The sequence below is a fragment of the Equus asinus genome, chromosome 10 (assembly GCF_041296235.1).
Source record: "Equus asinus isolate D_3611 breed Donkey chromosome 10, EquAss-T2T_v2, whole genome shotgun sequence".
Lineage (NCBI taxonomy): Eukaryota > Metazoa > Chordata > Mammalia > Perissodactyla > Equidae > Equus > Equus asinus.
Window position 1 is genome coordinate 17126365 of NC_091799.1, and position 19280 is coordinate 17145644.

General features: G+C 55.0%; 1 protein-coding gene across 3 annotated transcripts in view; it reads right to left on the reverse strand.

Moving 5' to 3' along the window:
* LRRC8A (leucine rich repeat containing 8 VRAC subunit A) overlaps positions 1–19280 on the reverse strand; it is a 27995-nt gene continuing 8715 nt past the window's right edge. For all 3 annotated transcript variants that reach the window (XM_014863516.3, XM_014863517.3, XM_044778601.2), the window contains 2 exons: positions 7272–9436; positions 1–1856 (listed from right to left, as the gene is read on the reverse strand). In XM_014863516.3, the coding sequence (XP_014719002.1) occupies positions 1581–1856; positions 7272–9428 (2433 nt within the window). In that variant the 5' untranslated portion in view covers positions 9429–9436 and the 3' untranslated portion in view covers positions 1–1580. The remainder of the gene's footprint in view (positions 1857–7271; positions 9437–19280) is intronic.

The following is a 19280-nucleotide window of genomic DNA, read 5'->3' on the forward strand; positions in this document are numbered from 1 at the left end:
TACTTTCTGTTATAGGTTTATTTGATGTTTGAACCAAGTCTACAAGTTCAGACCCACATGTAACAGATTGCTTCATGGTTGTCAGAGGCCAGTGTGCATTATTTCTGAGGATTACATCTGCCGACATGATGCAGAAAACACAAATGGACAGACAAATGGACATAATCATTAAGACAAGAGACGCTAAAACGTGCCTTAGTGTCCAAGTGAGTGATCTAAGGTGGGGACCCTTCTAAGGCGGGAACCCCAGTGACTGATCTAAAGCGAGGTGGCTTCCCACCCCCAGGCCCTAAGGGGCTGTGTGCACCGGGCGCCTGGGACAGAAACTGGAACCCAAACGTGGGGAGCCTGCCCTCCCAGTGGTGACCTCCCCACCCACGACCCCACCTCCAACAGTCTGTTCTCAGGGACCAGGTGGTGACAGGGCTGATGTAAGCAGCTGAGGCTAGCGGTGGCAAATTCATGACACACAAGGTGGGAAGGCAGAGTCCGGGAGAGGTAGCTCCTCTCAGCTCCTTAACACTGCGATGAGGGAGGGTGGGATGGAGCACCGTTCATCCAGGAATTTGTCAGCCCACGTCTCCCCCCTTCTTGGCCGCTCCAGAACATTCCCTTTGGCCAACAGCCTCGGAAATGAGCGCCTGCCAAGACACATGGAGGAGAAAGAAAACAAGACACCAAAAACAAAACAAAAATCCCCACCCTAGGAGAGGAACAAACAGAACTCCTGGACCAAGGTCACAGCAGATTCGGAAGACATCCTGCAGCCTGTGCCCACAAGAGAGGAGGAGACACAATTCAGGTCTTGCTGGTCTGCTGAAGGACAATGCTGCCCCACCCTGAGACCCCAACTCACTGGCCTTTAGTGTCTTTTTTTTAAGTTTTTTCTTTTTAATACCCAAACCCTCAATTTTCAAAGCTTAAAAAAATTTTTTTTTTACTTAAAAAAAAAAACCCAACATCTAAAATGGATGAGGCAAGTCCCAGGCCTGGCCTTTCCACCTGGCAGCCTGCTCTCCCACAGGCCCTGCCGCCAAAGCCCACCCAGCACCACTGGGCAACTGCCCCACAGGTGCTTTGCACTGGAACACTCTGCTCACTCTGAGTGGGCAGTACATGCCACAGCATCACCAAAAAAGGAGAAGGCGACACAGCCCACCCTTCCTCCAACACCCCCATCCGAGCTGAGCTTCCACGGGAATGTATAAGTTATCTGCAAGGAGGGGACATGAGGTGGAGAAAAATAAATACCAAGAGCTAAGTAGATGTCCCTGGACCTCTGGCACTGGCTCAGCCTCTGGGGCAGAGGTGGCCTCCAGGGAGGAGGCCCTGATTGTCCGAATACCGTGCTCTGGGATGGACTACAGGTCTCTGATCCCCCAAGGCGCCTGCCCAGGGGCACGTGTCTCAGAGGGAGAGAAGGGGCCAGCCCCTTAGGTACTGTCCTGTCACCAGGCCCAGCTCGCATCTGGCTCCGGGATGGTAGTCCCGGGGTTTCTGGGTTCCTGGGCCTGCGGACTCCTCAGGGTCCTGCTGCTGGCCGCTCAGGGCTGGCTCCGTGCTCGGCTGCCCGCCTGTGCTCAGGCCTGCTCCTTGTCGGCCCTCCAGAGCCGTTCCTTGACCTCGGGCGGCAGGGTGTTGAACAGGTCCTCCTCCACCACCAGGCCACTGCGCTTGAGCAGCGGGCACTCGCCCAGCTCCACGGGCAGGCACTCCAGCCGGTTGCCCCGCAGCTCGATCTGGGTCAGGTTGGTCAGCTCGCCCACCCTCGAGGGCAGCGACTGCAGCACGTTGTTGCCCAGGTGCAGGGCCCGCAGTTTCCGGCACTGGAAGAGCTCCGGGGGCAGCGCTTCGATCTGGAGGGGAAGGAGCAGGGGCCAAAGTGAGGTGAGCCAGGCTCAGACCCGGGGCCTCCAGGCCTGAGGCTTCCCTTCCCTCCTCCCTCCCTCCCCCAGGTACCAGCACCTTCTCTGAGGCCCTTGGGCCCCAGGCACCAGCACACTCTAGACCAAAGTCTGGCTCACTTCCACCTGTACTTTAGGTCCTGGTTCTGGAGTCACTTCCTCCAGGAAGCCTTCCATGACCTCCTGGGTAACCTACGGCACCCCCACCCCCCCAGCACTGGTCCCTCTATGGTGAGACTGCTTGATCGCCTGTCACACCGGGACTGTGGGCTCTGAGAGGGCAGGACTGGGTCCGCCTTGCTCCCTGCTGTCTCCTAGCACCTGGCACCCTAAGAAGCATATCACACGAGCCAGCTACTACCAATCCCCCTCCTCCACTGCCCAGGACTCACCAGGAGCTAGGAGGTCGGTCCTGCCTGGTTTAAGAGCAAGCTATGAAAGCAGAGTGGAACGCTGAGAACATTCCACACCCCAAACTGTTTCTGAGAACTAGAGAGAGCTCAACAACAGAGGTGAGAACCCTGGCTGTGTCGCTTCCCCTTCCTGGGCCTCACTTTCCTCGTCTGTCAAGTCACAGGCTGATCGTGAGCGCATGGGGGCCAGTATTGGCCATTCAGAGTCCCTTCCTTCTGATTTTACAAAACCTGAATAATGGGCAACACCCATAAGCAGCTTACTCCGTGGCAGTCTCGCTCTGAGCACTGATAACTATTAACTCATTGAACCCTCAGGACTACCTGTAAATACTCTGTAGAGACTCCTTCCATTTAACAGGTGGGATAACTGAGGCCCTGAAGAAGCCCAGAGGTTCACAGCTGGAAAGTGGTGGAGCCAAGATTTGAACCCATGGGTTCAACAGCCCACTGTCTACACTGCTGGTGGAGCAAGAACACTGTGGCCCGCGGGGGGACATGCTGAGTCTGCTGGCAAACAGGAGGAGCTCCACAAACACCAGGTTCTTCCCTACCCTTCTGTGAGTGCTCAGGGTTCTTATGGAGCCTATTGCCCTGAAACGATCTCCTCCAGAAATGATGGGCAGGACAGACCCTACCAGCAGGGCAGCAGCCAGGAGACTTGGGCTCCGATCGCATGTGAGGACGATGGGAAGACTACAATAACCTCTCTGGGCTTGCTCTGTCGCTGTCCCCATTTTCCTGCTGAGGAGGCTGAGGTCTGGAGAGGTGAGAGGCAGCGTGTCCGAGGCCGCACAGCCAGCAAGGGGCAGGAGAGGGTGCAAGGCTTGCTCCCTCCAACTCAGGGCCGCGCTGTATCCCCATTCTGCCAAATAGGGCGCTCATTGGCAGTGTAACCCTGGGCAAGGCTCTTTCCCTCCCCGGGCCTCAGTTTCCCCATCTGTAGAATGAAAGGGCAGGACAGAAACACCTCTCGGCTCGGATGTTCTGTGGCTGAGGACCTCTGGGCAGACCTGGACCTCCCAGGCTCTCATCCTCTCTGTCTGTTTTTGGGAGAGGACGCTGGTTCCAGGTGAGGAACTTGCCCTTCCCATCAGGGAAGTCAGTGTGGCCACGGCTGGGCCATGTGGACATTTTAAAGGAGATGCCTGACTCAGGCCTCCAAAATTGCCACCATTGTGCCCAGTGGTCAAGAATGGGGCAGAGGTGGCTTCCCAGCCAACACAGCCGAAGTTCAGGGACATGAAGGTGAGAGGACAGACGGGAAGTGGGCTCTGGCAGGACTGAGGCACCCGAGCCTCGCAGGGACCCCGCTCTCACCCGCAGCGGCCTCCTCTGACCACACAGTTGTCAGAGGCAGTGGGAAAGGCTCCGGCCAGTGAGTAGCAGAGCTGGGGTTCATATGAGGTCGGTCTGGCTCCAGAGCTCCCTCCCTGAAATGCTCGCTCCCCAGAATAGCCCAGAACACCCCACGCCCCAGCCAGTGAGCTCTCTCCAGGCCCCAGAGGGAAAAGAGAAGATGGCCTCAGGGGCTCAGCATGTCACCAGAGCCACACTTGTCCTTTGGACCTGTCCGTCCTGCCAAGGTGTCGCTCGTTTGCTGAAGGCTTGAAGTCGTTTCCTGTCACCCCCAATCCCCCTCTCTCCTACCTCCTCAAGGACCTCAGTGGCTCCCCCATCAGCAGTGAAGTGGCCTCAGGTCTGCAACCCTCCCAGACAACCCTTCCAGGAGCCTTCCAGGGCTGCTCCATCACTCTCCGACTTCCTGACAAACCATCTTGACAAACGCTGTCTCTCTCCTCAGCCCACCATGATCTGGCTTCTGCCCCGTCCACCCCTGAAACTGTCTGGCCAGAGTCACCAGCTGTCACTCCTAATCCACTGAACCTGAACCTGGTCTCCTTTCACCCGACTGCACCATGTGCTGTGAGCCCACACGCCTCTGCCTGGCCTTTCTCCTCCGCCCTCCATCTCGAAGGCTCGAGCCAGACTCCCTTCCTTCCCCCTCTATCCTTTCCCTCATCAAGGAGCCCTCTTTACCCATGAGGCCTGGGGCGATGACTCTTGAGCTTCAGCCTGCCTCAACATGGCATCTTGGACATCCCAGGGGCCCCAGACACCCAACACGGACACACACTCTCCTCTCTGAAAACCTTTTCTGAGAGCCTGCGTCCTGTCTCAATGCTCCTCCATCTGCCCAGGGAGCCAAGCAAGAAACCTCGAGTCACCTCAGACCGCCCCGGCTTCCCCCATCAAACACAGCCCACAACCTGCGGAGTCTGCCTCCAGTCTCCCCCAGATCCGCCCACGTCTCTCTCCACCCCTGGCAGCCTTTGCCTCCAGGCCTCATCCGCTCTTGACCTCTCCTCCTGCCTCCTCAAACCCAGCCCTTCCTGCTGCAGCAAGAACAGCCTCTCTGATCGCAAGTCAGCTCGTTCCTGCATCTGCTCAGTCAGCAAGACTTCGGTAAACATCTGCTGCACGTCAGGCATTGATGGGAGAGCTAAGGTCTTTGTCATCAGAGGTTATGGCCCGGCAGGGGGAGTGCACATGGAATAAGGAAGATACAATCACGCTCCTACAGGCCCTGGAGGACAGCCTGGCCCCCGCCCTGAAGGGAAAGTCCAACTTCCAGCTCACCGCTCCTCCCGCCAGCTTCCAGTTCCTCAGGGACAGAAGGGTACTGGCCTCTCCCTTTCCTCGTCCCCTGGCTAACTCCTCCTCATCCTTCAGGGCCAGGTGAAAGGTCCCTTCCTCCAGGAGGCCACCTGCCTTCAGTTAAGTCTGGGTTGAGGCCCTCCTCTGTGCTCCCAGATAGCTCTTGCCGCACTGTGCTAACCGCTGGTTACTTGTCTCTCCCAACGAGAGGGTGAGCTTAGGATGGGCAGCCCAGGGGTCTTGTTCATCCCTGTGTCCTGGGCACCTTGCTCCACACTAGGAGTGCTCAAAAACATTTGCCAAATCAATGAACAAAGGAATGAATAAGTGGACAAATGAACGAGTGGACAAATGAATGAGTGCCTGCCTTGTCAAAATATTCATTGGTAGGAGTTTGAGCTTGGGAAAACAGTGGCCGAGGGCCTAAGCCGGGCCACACCCACCCAGCCCGGCCCTGCCTGGCCCTTACGGTCCTGTCTCCAACACCCCCAGACCCGACAGGGAGCAGGGAGAAGGGCTCCAGCTGAACAGGAGGAGCCAGAACAGGACTGGCCCGGGAGCTCTTCTCCCTCGAAGGCCGCTGGCGTTCCAGGGTCGGGGCGGGAACAGGATGTGAGTAAGCAGCACAGTAAACCATGCCAGATGGTCTCCTTCCTCAGGATGGCGCGCCTGCCGCCAGCTCCTTTCTTGAGGGCTGACCTCAGCCAACAGGCCTGACCTAACAGGCAAGCTGGGGGTGAGGAGCTGGGGGTGAGGACGGGGAGCCAGGCTGGAGGCCGGCTGCACCCTCCACCCAGTAGGAGGGCCCGTCAAGCCCCAGGGCACACAGTTCAAGGACAGAGCAGGTGTCACAGAAAGTCGTGGGGTGTCCAAGCCTGAACCAACTCCAGGGGCAATCTGGCCCCACGCTGTGCTCTGGGAGCCACTTGCTCCCTCCACATATTAAAGAAGGGGTTGGGTTGTCCAGTGCTCGCCAAATGTGGCTTCTCCCCAGGGGTCCAATTTTCCTGATCAGGAGCCTGTGCCAGGTCCTGGGGGCAGATTCTCCAGAGTAAAGCAACCTAGGACCTGACCTTTGCCTTCGCACACTCTCACATGTGCAGAGTCACGATCTGGGCAAGGGAGGAGGGACTCGTCACAATCTCTGATATATGGAGGAGACAGGTTGGTTTGCCCTTAGAGAGGCTTAGGGAAGAGGGGAGGGGGGCTTTGAAGCAGTCAGAGGTCTGGGGTGCCCGGACTCTCCACTCTGAGTGAGGCTGGAGAAGGCACATCCTTTCCTGGGCAGGGGCATTGCAGGGGCTACCTGCCTCTAGGCCTGAGCCTCTGGAGAGCTCCTGCTGCGAGGACCCTACAAGATGCTGGCGGCATTGTGCCCGGCACAGGGTTGACACAGAGCAAGTGCTCCATAAACCATGGGGCTGCTTCGTGCTGCTGCGTGCAATGGAGGCGCAGAGGTGGCCACTGCATCGGGTCTCCCGCGTCTCCCAGCCCCTGGCCTCGGGCATCCACACCACCCGCCTCACTCTCACTCTGAGAGTCTCCAGCATGAAGGTATGGACACAGAAGATCTGTTCTTCCTAATGTCAACGTCTCTGCAGGTCCCCAGGACAGGTGGGCAGGGGAAGGTCCCCCGAGTGGCCACAGCTTTGTTTCCATAAAGCCATAGGAGCACCCTGCCCTCCGCCCCACTCACCTGCCTCCGTGGAGGGGCCCCTCAGTGGGGGGCTTCCCTGGCCAGGCAAGGGCTGGTGCAGAGGGGTTGCCAACGGTCTCAAGAGTATCTCTAGGGCATGGCCTCCCACACTGCTGGCCCGCAGGGGTTTACACAATTTCTTCTCCAGAAAGGCAGATGGTGACAAGCCAGCCCCAACTAAGCCCAACTCTGCCCTCTACCACCCCTACGACGCAAACAGGAAAGGGGTGTGAGAGAGAACACAGGCCTTGGACCTCCTCCCCATGCACATGCCTGCCTATGAGGATCCAGCGCAAGGTCACCTTGGGGACAGGTCCCATCTGACCACACCATCCCTCCTGGCAGGAGAACTCTGCAGCATTCTGTGACAAAGACAGGCTCCCAACTCCAGAGATGCTGATTTAGCAGGTCTGGGGTGGGGCCCAGAAATTTGTATTTTCAACAAGCTCGTCCTGGGTGGCTGTGGGAACCACAGGTGAGCACTCCAAAGCTGGGCGCACCTGACGGTCCAGCGACACTGGGCCTCCTGAGCACCCCCACCATGGGCCACGGCCAGTTTGCCTGCTAGCCTGTGTATGGAGCTGCTGCAGGGCCACTCACCCGGTTGGCCGTGACGGCCAGATTCTGGAGGTTCTGTAGGAGGCCAATGTCAGCGGGGAGGAAGGTCAGGTTGTTGTGGCTGAGGTCCAGGTAGCGCAGCTTGCGGCAGTAGAAGAGCTGGGTGGGGATCTTCTCGATCTTGTTGCGGTTCAGGTAGAGGCGCTCGAGGTTGGTGAGGTTGCCGATCTGGATGGGGATGTAGGCAATGTGGTTGTACCACAGCTTAAGGCAGGTGAGGCGGTGCAGGTGCTGGAAGCTGATGATCTCCTCGATGGTCTTGAGGTTATTGTCCTTGAGGTCGATCTCCTGCAGGTTGTGGAGGCTGAAGATGGAGTGGGGGATGCGCTCCAGGTCGCAGCGGATCAGCTCGAGCTCCGTCAGGTTCACCATCTTCTTGAGGCTGTTGAGGACGATGAGCTTGGTGCCCTCATTGTTGATGGACAGCTTCTGCAGGTGCACGCCCACATCTGTGACCACCTGGGGCAGCTTGCTCAGGTTGCTCTTGAGCCGCAGCACCTTGAGGCGCTTGAGCTCACGCAGCCCGTCGATGACGATGTAGCGGTTGTTCTCTGCGCTCAGGTTGCCCGTCAGGTGCAGCTCCTCCAGCGTCTTCAGGCTGTAGATCCACAGCGGGATCTCCTTGATGTCCGTGAACTTGATGTGCAGTGCCCGCAAGTTCTCACGCAGGAAGGCCAGGGCGGGCGCCTCGATCTTGGCTGCTGTGTGGTAGAGCCACAGCTCCTTGAGGCCCGTGAGCTGAGCGATGCTGGGCGGGATGGTGACGTCGGGGATGAGCTCCAGCTTCAGAACCTCCAGCTCCACCAGGTCAAACACAGTGTCGGGGATGCCGCTGAGCATGAACAGGTGCAGCTCCAACTTGTCCTGCGCATTCTTGGTGAGCCGCTGCCGCAGCTTGTCCAGCGTCCACTCGTTGTTGAGGTTCAGCTGCCTCAGCTTGTTCTCGCTCACCTCTGACAGGAAGACAGCAAAGCGCTTCGAGTAGAGCGGGTCGTACTGGTCGATGAGGTGCAGCATGAAGGCAAAGTCGTTCTTGACGTCGGGGATGTCGCTGTAGCTGCTCTCCTCGCGAATGGACTCGAACGAGTACTTCTTGAGCGAGCGCCGCAGCATCCACCACAGCGTGTACATGCAGATGAGGCCGTAGAAGATGACCAGGCTGATGTAGAAGGACGCCAGGATCTTGAAGAGCGTGGCCAGGGGGTGGGCACACCGGTAGGTGCGGTAGCCGGTTAGGCTCTCAATGTCCACAGTGCAGTCCACGTCGAACTTGATGTTGTGCACGTAGTAGACGGTGTAGCAGATGATGAGGATGAACTTGATCACCTTGATGATGGTCTGACGCATGTAGAGGCGGTATACGATGTCCCCCTCCTCCACGTGGGTCCGAAATTTCTTCACCTTCTCAAATAGCGCCTTGGCTTGCTCCCCCTCCTTCTTGTCCAGCACGCCCGTCTCCGAGCGGTCCACGATGCCCTGCTCGATCCGAGACTTGGTCCGCTGCAGCATGGGTACAGTGGCCTCCACGTCCTCGCTGACTGTTGACGATTTCTTGTCCATGGAGCCGTTCATCTTGCTGAAGGCCGGCTTGGGGTCACTCTCCTCCACTACTGTCTCCGACAGGGCCCGCGTGGTCCAGGGCGAGTCGAAGCACTTAAGCAGGATAGAGACGAAGTGTTCCAGCTTCGAGCTGGTGCGTGGGAACTTGAACCAGAAGTTGCTGCAGGCCAGGAAGATGAGCGTGTGCAGAAGCACCAGGTAGGGGAAGTACTTGGCAAACCAGTGCAGGCGGTTCTCATAGCACACGGCATCCACGTAGTTGTACTGGTGCCGGTCTAGGTCGTACTTGATGCCCGTGGGGCCTGTATCAGGGGCTGGAAGGACCGTGGAGTTGGGGTAGGTGGGCTCTGGGCCAGGGGCTGCCCAGCCTCGGAAAGAGTCATTGCAGGAGTCCTTGGTGACCCACTTACAAGGCAGGCAGATCATCTTGTCCTGGGTGACCTGCAGCGTGCCCCCAAAGACTGCGATCATCAGCATGACGATGGAGATGTAGTCGGTGAACACGTCCCACCACGGCTTCAGGATCCGGTACGCTGGCTGCGTGTCCGCAAAGTAGCGGAGCTCTGTCACTGGAATCATGGTTCAACCTGAAACAGACCACAGCAAGGGGTTACTGCAGGGTGGCCTGCCTTTCTGGGATCCAGGGGTCAGGGGAAGGAGACAACGGGGCCATGATCCAAAATTCCACCTGTAGTTTAGCTGGGAGTCATAGCTTTGCCACTCATCGGGCGGCCCATGGATTGGCCTTTCTCCAGAAACCACATGGTCCTGGGAGGCTGGGAAACCACCCCAGGGGAAGGCAGGCAGCCTCCCCACTTAACAGACGGAAGACCGAGCACTGAGGTCAGGGCCCATGCTGACAGATGCTCCTGCAGCCTCACAGGGGCAGCCCCTGCTTTCCAGCAAGAGCATTCGGAATTCCGGTCTAGACCCCATCTTCCTAATGATCAGACCGACCAGAGGGGCTTGGCGAAAACTCCCGGCTCACTAGGAACCAGTCGCCGTGAAGTTGCACCAGTGACCCAAAGAGATTTATGCGGAGTGTGAGAAAAGCCAAATGCGGAAGACAGAGTTTAATATGCACTCACTTTTGTAGGAAAAACAGGGAGGTTTTAAAAGTTGTACCTGTGTGCATGCAGTTATGTCCATACAGGATTCTGGGAACTCCAAGGGGAAACCGGAAGGACACACACACAGCAGGTGTAATGACAGGCTCCCGGGGGAGGGGCCACACAGGGGGAGGACAAGAAAACCAGACGGTTATCCAGCCCAAGCTGGATGACATGATCACACTTATGCATTTCTGTAAAATCATCTCTGGCTGTGTGCGTCTACGTGGGTGTGTATAAAGAAACTAAATCGACAGCAGCAGATTCTCCCCGAAAGTCCAACTGGGCAGGTCTCCGGCAGAGCCTGGGAATCTGATTTTTAACATGTGACTTCAGTGCCACAAATGATTTGCCACATTCAGGAAATCCAGCCAGTGACATCCAGGAGCTGTACGACAAAATAATCCTGTGGAAGGAATCCCGTCCTCGGATCACCTCGTCCAGGACCGCCCTGCCACGATATGCTGCTTGTAACGAACAGCCTGTGAGGCTGTAACAAGATAAAAAACGTACTGGATGTTCCCTGGAGAATGCTGGGAAAATATAAAAAAGCATAAGGACCACAAGAGAAATTCCTTGAAGAACACTGGCCTGGGTTACCCACTGCTGACTTTTCACGGAGTAATAACCTTCTGGTTCTTTTTGTGTATATTTTTTTAAATAATAGTGTGATTTTACTTTACTCCCTATTTTCTAATCTAGAATCTACATTTTAAATCTGTGTCAACGTCCCTGTATTTTGCATGTGGGATGCCCCCACAGCATGGCTGACGAGTGGTGTAGGTCCATACCCAGGATCTGAACCTGTGAACTTGGGCTGCTGAAGCAGAGTGTGCCAAACTTAACCACTATGCGTGGGGCCAGCCCCCTACATACTTGTGTTTTGACAAATGGGTCTGTTCTTTTGGGAGAAGAACAAGGGGGCCCAGGTTATGGGACTGGGCCACCTCATTCTGATTACTGGTAATATTAATAATGACCATGGTAACGAACACTTCAGAAAACAGGGCCTCCCTGCAAAAGTCAAATGCTTCCCAGGCCGTATGTCTAGAACACACAGGGATGGGTGGGGAGGACAGGAGGAAGGCAAGCCAGACCCTGGGAGGGAAGCGGGGCACTTAACAGATGGACATGTGCCAGGCGCTAGGCCAGCCCTTACCCCATGTGGAATTGCCTCATGGAATCCCTTGGAAGCCCAGATGTAGGGCCTATCTGTGTCCCCATTCCACAGATGAGGGAACTAGGGCTCAGGGAGGTGAAGTTACCTGCCCAAGCCCCCTGTACCACTCAGGGCAGAGCCGAGACCAAGCCCAGGCCTGTCTCTCCACCTCCCTGTCCAGGTCCTCACCACTGCGCAGGCACCCTGTCCACCTGCCTGAGGCCCCACACACGGGCAGGAGTCCAGCATCCCCACCCCCTGGGGTTTCCCAGAGCTCAGGTCACCACGGGGCCAGCAGACACCACCACCCGCCCTGGCTGGCGGCTCCAGCCCAGGGGTCAGCCCTGCTGCTAAGGCCAGGACTCAGAGGCCAGGGTGAGTGACCACCCCCCAGGAAGGCCCAGGCCCTCTAATGACCAGCTGGCTCCTCACGCCACCCACACTCCTGGGAAAGTGGCACTCCAGGGAGGGCCTGCTGAATCACACGGCTGGCCTCCAGCTGAAAGACACCCGCATACTCGTCCCTCCCTTCCCAGATCCCCGAGTGCACATCCAGGCAGGCGCCCAAAGATTGGGGACCGGAAGGAAGGAGGGGCCAAGACAGAGGGCCTGAGGGCATGCAACAGCCTGCCCTGGAGAGTCCAGAAGGAGACTGCCACAGCAGGATGACAGACACGGGGGGTGGGGGCCATGTATGACCAGGCAGGATGTGGTTGCTGCCTCACCAGTTGGGAGGGGAGTGGGTGTGTCGACCCACTGGAGTGCCAGCTCTTAGGCAGGAGCTGCACCTGGGCCCGCAGTCCTGGGCTCTGCCCGTGTGGCCTTCCCGATTCCTGCTGGCTCTGAAGTGGGAAGGTTCACAGCTCCCTTACAGGTGAGGGAGCCTGAGGCTCAGAGAGGCAGAACAGCCAGTCCCTTCCGGTATGATGGCTCTTACCGCCCTCACCCGCAACACCCAGTCTGGAAGCACATGGCGAGCTCTCGGTGCAGCCCTGGGCTAGGTCCCCTGGGGGCAACAAGAGTGACTAAGGTGTGTCTGCCTCTCGGTCTAGTGTGAGCACGTAGGCAGGTGGGAGAGACAGACGAAGGCCGGAAAAACTGGACCCTGTGTGGGGACAGGGGCAGCCCTGGCTGCAAGAGGAGGGACAAATGCCACCCTCCCGCTGAGAAGGGCTTCGTGGAGGCGACAGTCCTGTGCCGGTCCCTGAGGCTCCCCCCTGGTGTCACCATTCCACTGCGCAGAGGAGGCCACGGAGGTTCAGAGGGGCAGAGCTGGGGCCCAGGTCACGGAGGTTAAAAGGGCAGGACTGGGAGTCCAGCGCAGGCCTGGCCTCATGTGGGTGACCTGTCTGAGGGGGTCGCCCTCTCGCTGCACCCAGGTTTCTGCCTCCAACTCACTGTGAGACCCTGGACAAGCCACTGCCCCTCTCTGATGGGGTTTTGGGGGGAATCTAGAAAGCAGGTGCAGGCACCAAACCCCAGGCTCTAGCCCCCAGGGGTGCCAGGGAGGAGGAGGTGGCCAGGGCCCCTCTGGAGTGGCTGCTGCCGGAGACGTAGGTGCAGGCCTGGGCTTGGCCGCCTGCAGCCTGGGCCTTGCTGCACGGCCTTGGGCAAGGTCCTCACTGGCTGTCGGCCTCAGGTTCTTCACAAACACAATGGGACAGTACCTCAGAGGGCCACTGGGAGGAGTCCACGAATTCACGCCTTTAAAGCATTCAGGGCAGAGTGGGGCGGGCAGATGGTTTTGGCTGATGTCATCTGTCCTCACCCTCCTCATCACCCATCACCTGGGTAAGGTCAGATGCTCCTTGAGGATGGGAGTCTTCAGCACACAGTAGGTGCTCAATAAATTCAGCGGGTCTCAAGAGAGCGCCTGTGAGGGGGCCGGGACAGGAATGGGGCACAGGGAAGGGATGGGGGGGTGGCAGAGTTTCAGGTGGATGCGGGCTGGGAGGGTGGGGCCGAGGGACGCAGCAGAGGCGTGGCTCCGGGCTCTCCCTGCCCCTGCCCAACCCTGAGGGCCCGGGGGAAGCAGCCGGAGCCCAGGAAGGGAGCTCCAGGGCAGGGACCCACCCAGGAGCTCAAGGTGACTACACACCCTCAGCTGGAGCAGCTGCTGGTTCCCAGACTGATGACAAAGGCCAACCCAGAACCCTCACAAGCCCAGGAGGCCTATAGTTTTTGCAGCCATTTTTTCCCTCAAAATTCTTTCTTTATTGGGGTAAAATACACATAAGGTTTACCATTTCAACCATTTGTAGGTGTACAGTTCAGTGGCATGAAGTATATTCACATTGTTGTACAACCATCACCACCATCCAGAACTCTTTTTATCTTGCAAAACGGAAACTATCCCCACTAAACAATGACTCCCCATTACCCCCTGACCCCAGCAAACATCGTTCCGCCTTCCATCCCTATGACTCTGACAACGCCAGTATCTCACAGAAGTGGAATCATACAGCACTTGTCCTTTTGTGACTGGCTTATTTCACTTAACATAATGTCCTCAAATTTCATCCGTGTTGTAGCATGTGTCAGACTTTCCTTCTTTTTTAAGGCTGAATAATATTCTTCATGTCCATTTTCTAGATAGGGAAACTGAGGCTCAGGGAGACAAGTCATGTGCCCGACTTCACACCGCCTGTAAGTGACAGAGGCCACCTTCAAACCCGGATCTGTGATGGCGCCAGACAAGCAGCACCTCCGGGGGGCCGTTCAGATGGAGCAGATCCCACCTGACAGCTGCCCCGGGGCACATCTGGGTGCGGTCAGGAGAGCACCCCTAAGGGAAAGGGGCAGATTCAGGGCACTGGGGACCTTTAGTCCCAGTTATGGAAAGCGTCCTCTTCAGGAAGTTTCCTGCAGGCAGTGCGACAGCTTCTCCCCCAGGGCCTCAGTTTCCCCGTCTGGAAGGGAGCAGAGAATGTGTCATGGATGTGCCATGTTTTGTAAAAGGTGGTCAAGGTACCAAGCAGCATGTGATCCCAGGCTCCTGCCCACCCTGGTGCCTCCCTTACACTGACTGTAGCCCACCCCCAGGTCAGAGGGCAGGGCTCCACCTCTGGAGCCCTGACGCCGCCACAGACACCCTTGTCCCGGCCGGTTCTGCCAGCCAGCCAGGAGGGAGGGAGAGGCGCTGTCCAAGAGCCAGGACTCCATCCCCTCTTGGCCCCTTGGCCTCCCCACCCATAAAACAGGCACAGTAACAGACGCCCTGCCAAACTCCCAGGACTATCAAGAAGTCATAGGAATGAGGTTTCCCAAACTGCTGTGTGTGCGACCTCGGGCAGGTGGACAGCAAGTGCTGAGCAGCGGTGATGAGAGCTTAAAGGCAGAGGGACAGCCGGGGCCAGTCTGGGCTCTGCCACCCAGCAGTGGAGTGACACTGGACAGGTGACTTCACCTCTCTGAGTCTTAGGCCCCCCATGCATGGAATGGGGCTAAAACAGACACAAGCCTGCAATCCTGACTTCAACAGACCGTTGACGGGTGAACAAAAAGTGTGCAGACCCAGAGCATGAAGGAAGGAAACGCAAGAAGGAGACCACCCACGGGGCTCGCAGACACAGAGTTAGCTAAGGCCTGGCACACGGCAGGTGGGCAATCAGCACATCCTGGGACATTGAAGGAGTCACTCGAATGTAACAGGGCCCTCTCAGTGGAACAAAGTAGCTCTGTAAGTAATGTCATTTTGAAAAAAAGCGAGATCCAGAATAATAAATAAAGACAATCCCATTTTGATAAACCTTCGACCAACATTCCCCGCACGGTGGGGAAGGCTCCCTCTTAAGAGTGGGAATAGGGGCAGAATGAAAGGAAACTGTAATTTGTTACCAGCATGCATTATCTTTGTGATTGAAAAATAGCACAGAATTTAAAATAAATAGAGCCAAAAAAAAAAAAGAAAGAAAAAACTGGCCCCCAGTGTGGGGATTGGATGTTCTTTTGTAGCTCTGAGCGGGCGATGGGGAGCCGGGTCAGGTCAGGTCTCTGCCCCAAGACATGGAGAATTTGGACAGGATTCTGAACAGGACAAAGATTAAAGGGTTGAAATCAGGGCGGCTGAGAAAAGACAAAAAGGCACGTGCCGCTGTCCTCCGAGCTCTGGTCTAGCTAACTCCCCGTCTTCCAGAAAGATGTGTCACTTTAAGCTGGAGGCTGTGCCCTCCTAGAGGTCGGGGATTAGCACCCACCAGTGAGGGGGGAGACTGCTGGCTGCACCCCAGTAAAGCTAGGGAGGCAGTGGGCAAGGGACCGCCGAGGGGTCGGGGGGAGTGAGGAGGCTGGGTACCCTGCCGGACCCTCTAGATTCATCCCAGCCCTGTGCAGAGCCCGGGATGGAGAAGTGTCAGGAGGGAGGACGGCCACTGTCTGGGAAAGACTGGGATGTTCATCCCAGTGTTATTTATACCCCAGGAAAACTGTAAACGACCCAGATGCCCGGTATTAAGTGAACGGTTGAATATTTATTAAATGATCAGATGATGGAAAACCACGAAATAACGGAACACGTTAGAGCAAAACGTTTCATGACTTAATGAGAAAACGTCCAAAGTGTGTGAAATGCAACAGGTAGGAGACAAAACCGTGACAGAGCAACGCTTCTGCGCTAAGTTTTATACATACACATATGTATATATATTTGAACAATATTGGCAGTGAGATTAGACTGCTACTTATAATCTTTTTTCACCCCAAACTTACCTGTATTTTCTCTCATAAGCACATGTTACTCAGGTAATTAAGAAAAAAGATTTTTTAAAATCATAATTCTAAAGGATCAAGAAGAGCTAAGACAACTTGGAAGAACAAGGTGGGAGGAAGCTTACTACAAAGCTATAGGAATTCAGCCAACGTGGTGCTGATGGAGGGGTAGATTGGTGGGCCAAAGGCACAGAAGAGTAAGCCTAGAAACAGACACCCAAATTTCTGGAAAATTAGACATAACAGTGTTGGCTCTGCAGGTCAGGGGGAAAGAATGGGCGTCCATAAACAGAGCCGGCTGTCGGTTACATACACAAAAAAAGCATAGCCCATCTACCTCCTCACACGAAAATAAATTCCAGTGACTTAAACACCTAGGCAAACCTGAAAACATTTAAAGAAAAAGTCTAAAAGACCATCTTAATGCCTTTAAGACAGGGAAGGATTTCTCATCACAAAGAGTATGAACCATCACAGGAAAAGATTGATATACCGATCACATTAAATTTACAATGTATGCACATCAAAGGATACAATAAAAAGAAAGCGAAAAGAACCCACAGACTTGGCCTGGTGGTTAGGATTCGGTGCTCTGACCACTGCAACCCGGGTTTATTTCCGGCCAGGGAATCACACCACCCGTCTGCAGGTTGTCACACTGCGGTGGCTCTGTGTTGCTGTGATGCCGAAAGCTATGCCACCAGTATTTCAAATACCAGCAGGGTCACCCATGGTGGACTTCCAGAATAAGACAGACTAGGAAGAAGGACCTCGCTACCCACTTCCGAAAAACTGGCCATGAAAACCCTATGAACAGCAGACAATAGGAGCACTGTCTGATAGCGCCAGAAGGTCAGAGGACCAGGCAGGGTTCTGCTCCACTATCCACAGGGTCACTAGGAGTGAGCAGCACTGACAGCAACGTAACTAGCAAAGGATTAACATCCAGAATACAGAACTCCTACAAACACACACAAAGGCAAGCCAATAGGAAAAAATAGACAATTCACAGGAAAAAAACACAAATGGAAATTGAGGCGTGAAATAATTCTTAACCTCATTACTAGTCAGGGAATGCAAATTACAACATATTCCACTCCCTGCAACTGGCAAAAATGCTGAAATCCTAGATGAGGATGCACACATCCCACAATCCAGCAATTTCTCTCCTAGTTACAGACCTTAGAGAGTCGCTTTATGCATAAGTGTGAAGCCCTGGAAAGGCACCGACAAGAATGCTCACTAAGAGTTGTTCCTAACAGTAAAAAATTAGCAACAACCGAAATGTCCATCAGCAGGAGAAAAGATAAATTGCTCTAATCATACAACGGAACGTGAAAGCAATGAAAGTCAACGAACCACAGCTATACATATCCACATGGATAGACATCAAAAACAACGCTGAGCCAAAAAACAAGCTGTAGAATAATACGCACACTATATAAGGTTTTCTACAACCTATCTATCCAAGTGTAGGGAAGCTATAAAAACATGTGTGGAGAGCCCCAAAATCAAGATAATAATTTCACCCAGAGAGAGGGAGGAGGATGGGATTGTGTCTGAAATAATTTGAGAGAGAGTGTGTGTATCTGAAGCAATTATTGCAAAACCTTAAGGTCTGACAAAGCTGAGTCCTGCATACAAAGACATCTGTTCTAGTTTTATACTTTTCTCTGTGCTTAAACTATTGCATACAAATTACCAAAACAATCATCCGTTCTTGCTCCTCCTGGCTGGTGCTCCCTCTGGTCCTCACCTGGGCCAGGTTCAGCGGGAAGCAGCGGCTACCGCGTGGACCAATTGCCAGGGCAGCAGATTCGGCTCCTCCTTGCAACTGGCCTGCTCCTCCCTGGCGCAGCAGCACCTGTGGCCTCTGAGGATACTACAGCCAGCACGGGGCAGCAGCACCCAGCCTGGTCCACCCGCCCGGCCCCAGGGAGACGCGCGGAAGTGGGTAGGAAGAAGCTAGCCCCTTCCCACAGTGCAGCACACGCAGGTGGGGAGGAGCGCGACCAGGTTCCTGCGGCAGGGCTGGAGCAGCCCTGTCCCAGGGGAGTCAGATAAAGCAACCCAGACAGCCTTATCATCCCCTCGGTGGCAGGCGGGTGTCGAGGAGTGCAAAGCCAAGAGCGCTGGAGTCAGGAGCACACAGGTTCAAATCCAGCTCCAGGATGAGCTAATTCCCTGACCTCAGGCAAATTATTTAGCCCGAGCCTGTGTTCTGGCAACTTTGAAATGAGAATAATGCTCCCTACCTCATAGATCTGTATACAGTGATGCAAAAGATGTCCAAGAGATATTGAGTAGTAAAAAAAAAAAAAAAAGAAAAAAGGGGTGGCTGGCCCGGTGGTGCAGTGGTTCGGATCCCAGGTGTGGACCTATACACTGCTTGGCAAGCCATGCTGTGGCAGGCGTCCCACATAAAAAGGAGAGAAGATGGGCACCGATGTTAGCTCAGGGCCAGTCTTCCTCGGCAAAAAAAAAAAAAAAAAAAAAGAGGGAGGATTGGCAGCAGATGTTAGCTCAGGGCTAATATTCCTCAAAAAAAAAAAGCTGCCCAGGATATAAAATGTATGATCCATGGAAGAAGCCAGTCACAAAAGGACAAACACTGCTGATCCCAACCACAGGAGGCACCCAGAGTCGTCAGATTCATAGACAGAAAGTAGAACAGGGGCTACCAGGGGCCGGGGGAGGGGATGAAGGGGAGTTAGTGTCCAACAGTGCAGAGCTGCAATTCTGCACAATGAAAAAAGTTCTGGAGGTGGATGGTGGTGACAGTTGCATAATGTTTGAATGTAACTAAATGCCACTGAACTGTACACTTAAAAATGATTAAGATGTTAAATTTTACGTTATATATATTTTACTATAATAACAAAAATTAGGGGAAACAGGTAGGATCCCATTCTTGTTTTAAAAAATTATGTCAGCAACAAACTTATCACTGTAAACATAGAAACATCTGGAAAGATATACACAGAACTCTATGTGGGTGGGTCTGAGGGTGGGTAAGGTTGTAGAGGGTCGTCTACATTATACATTCTCCTATGATTGAAATTTAGTGCTTCTGAGTAGAAAAAATACTTGGGAAAAAAACAGAAGAGCTCCCTCACCACGTGGTTTCTGAGGTTAGAGAAAGGTTAGCACGCCCGTGCCTGCCCTCCCCAGGGACACGGGCTCCTCAACAGGACGCCTCCCTACAGGGAAGCGGTGGGGTGAGCTCAGACCCTGCGACAAACGACGTGTCCTCTCGGAGCCTCAGTTTCCTCAACTGTAAAATGGGAACGTTACGGTACCCATCCCGGAAGCCTATTGTGAGAATTGAAAATAACACCGTCTAACGTTGACAGTCCAACACCTGGCACAGAGGAAGCGGAGCTATAGTTACTACAACCCACCTGCCATCGCAGAAAACCCTCCAGCATTCAGTAGGGGGACACCCAGGTGAGGGCT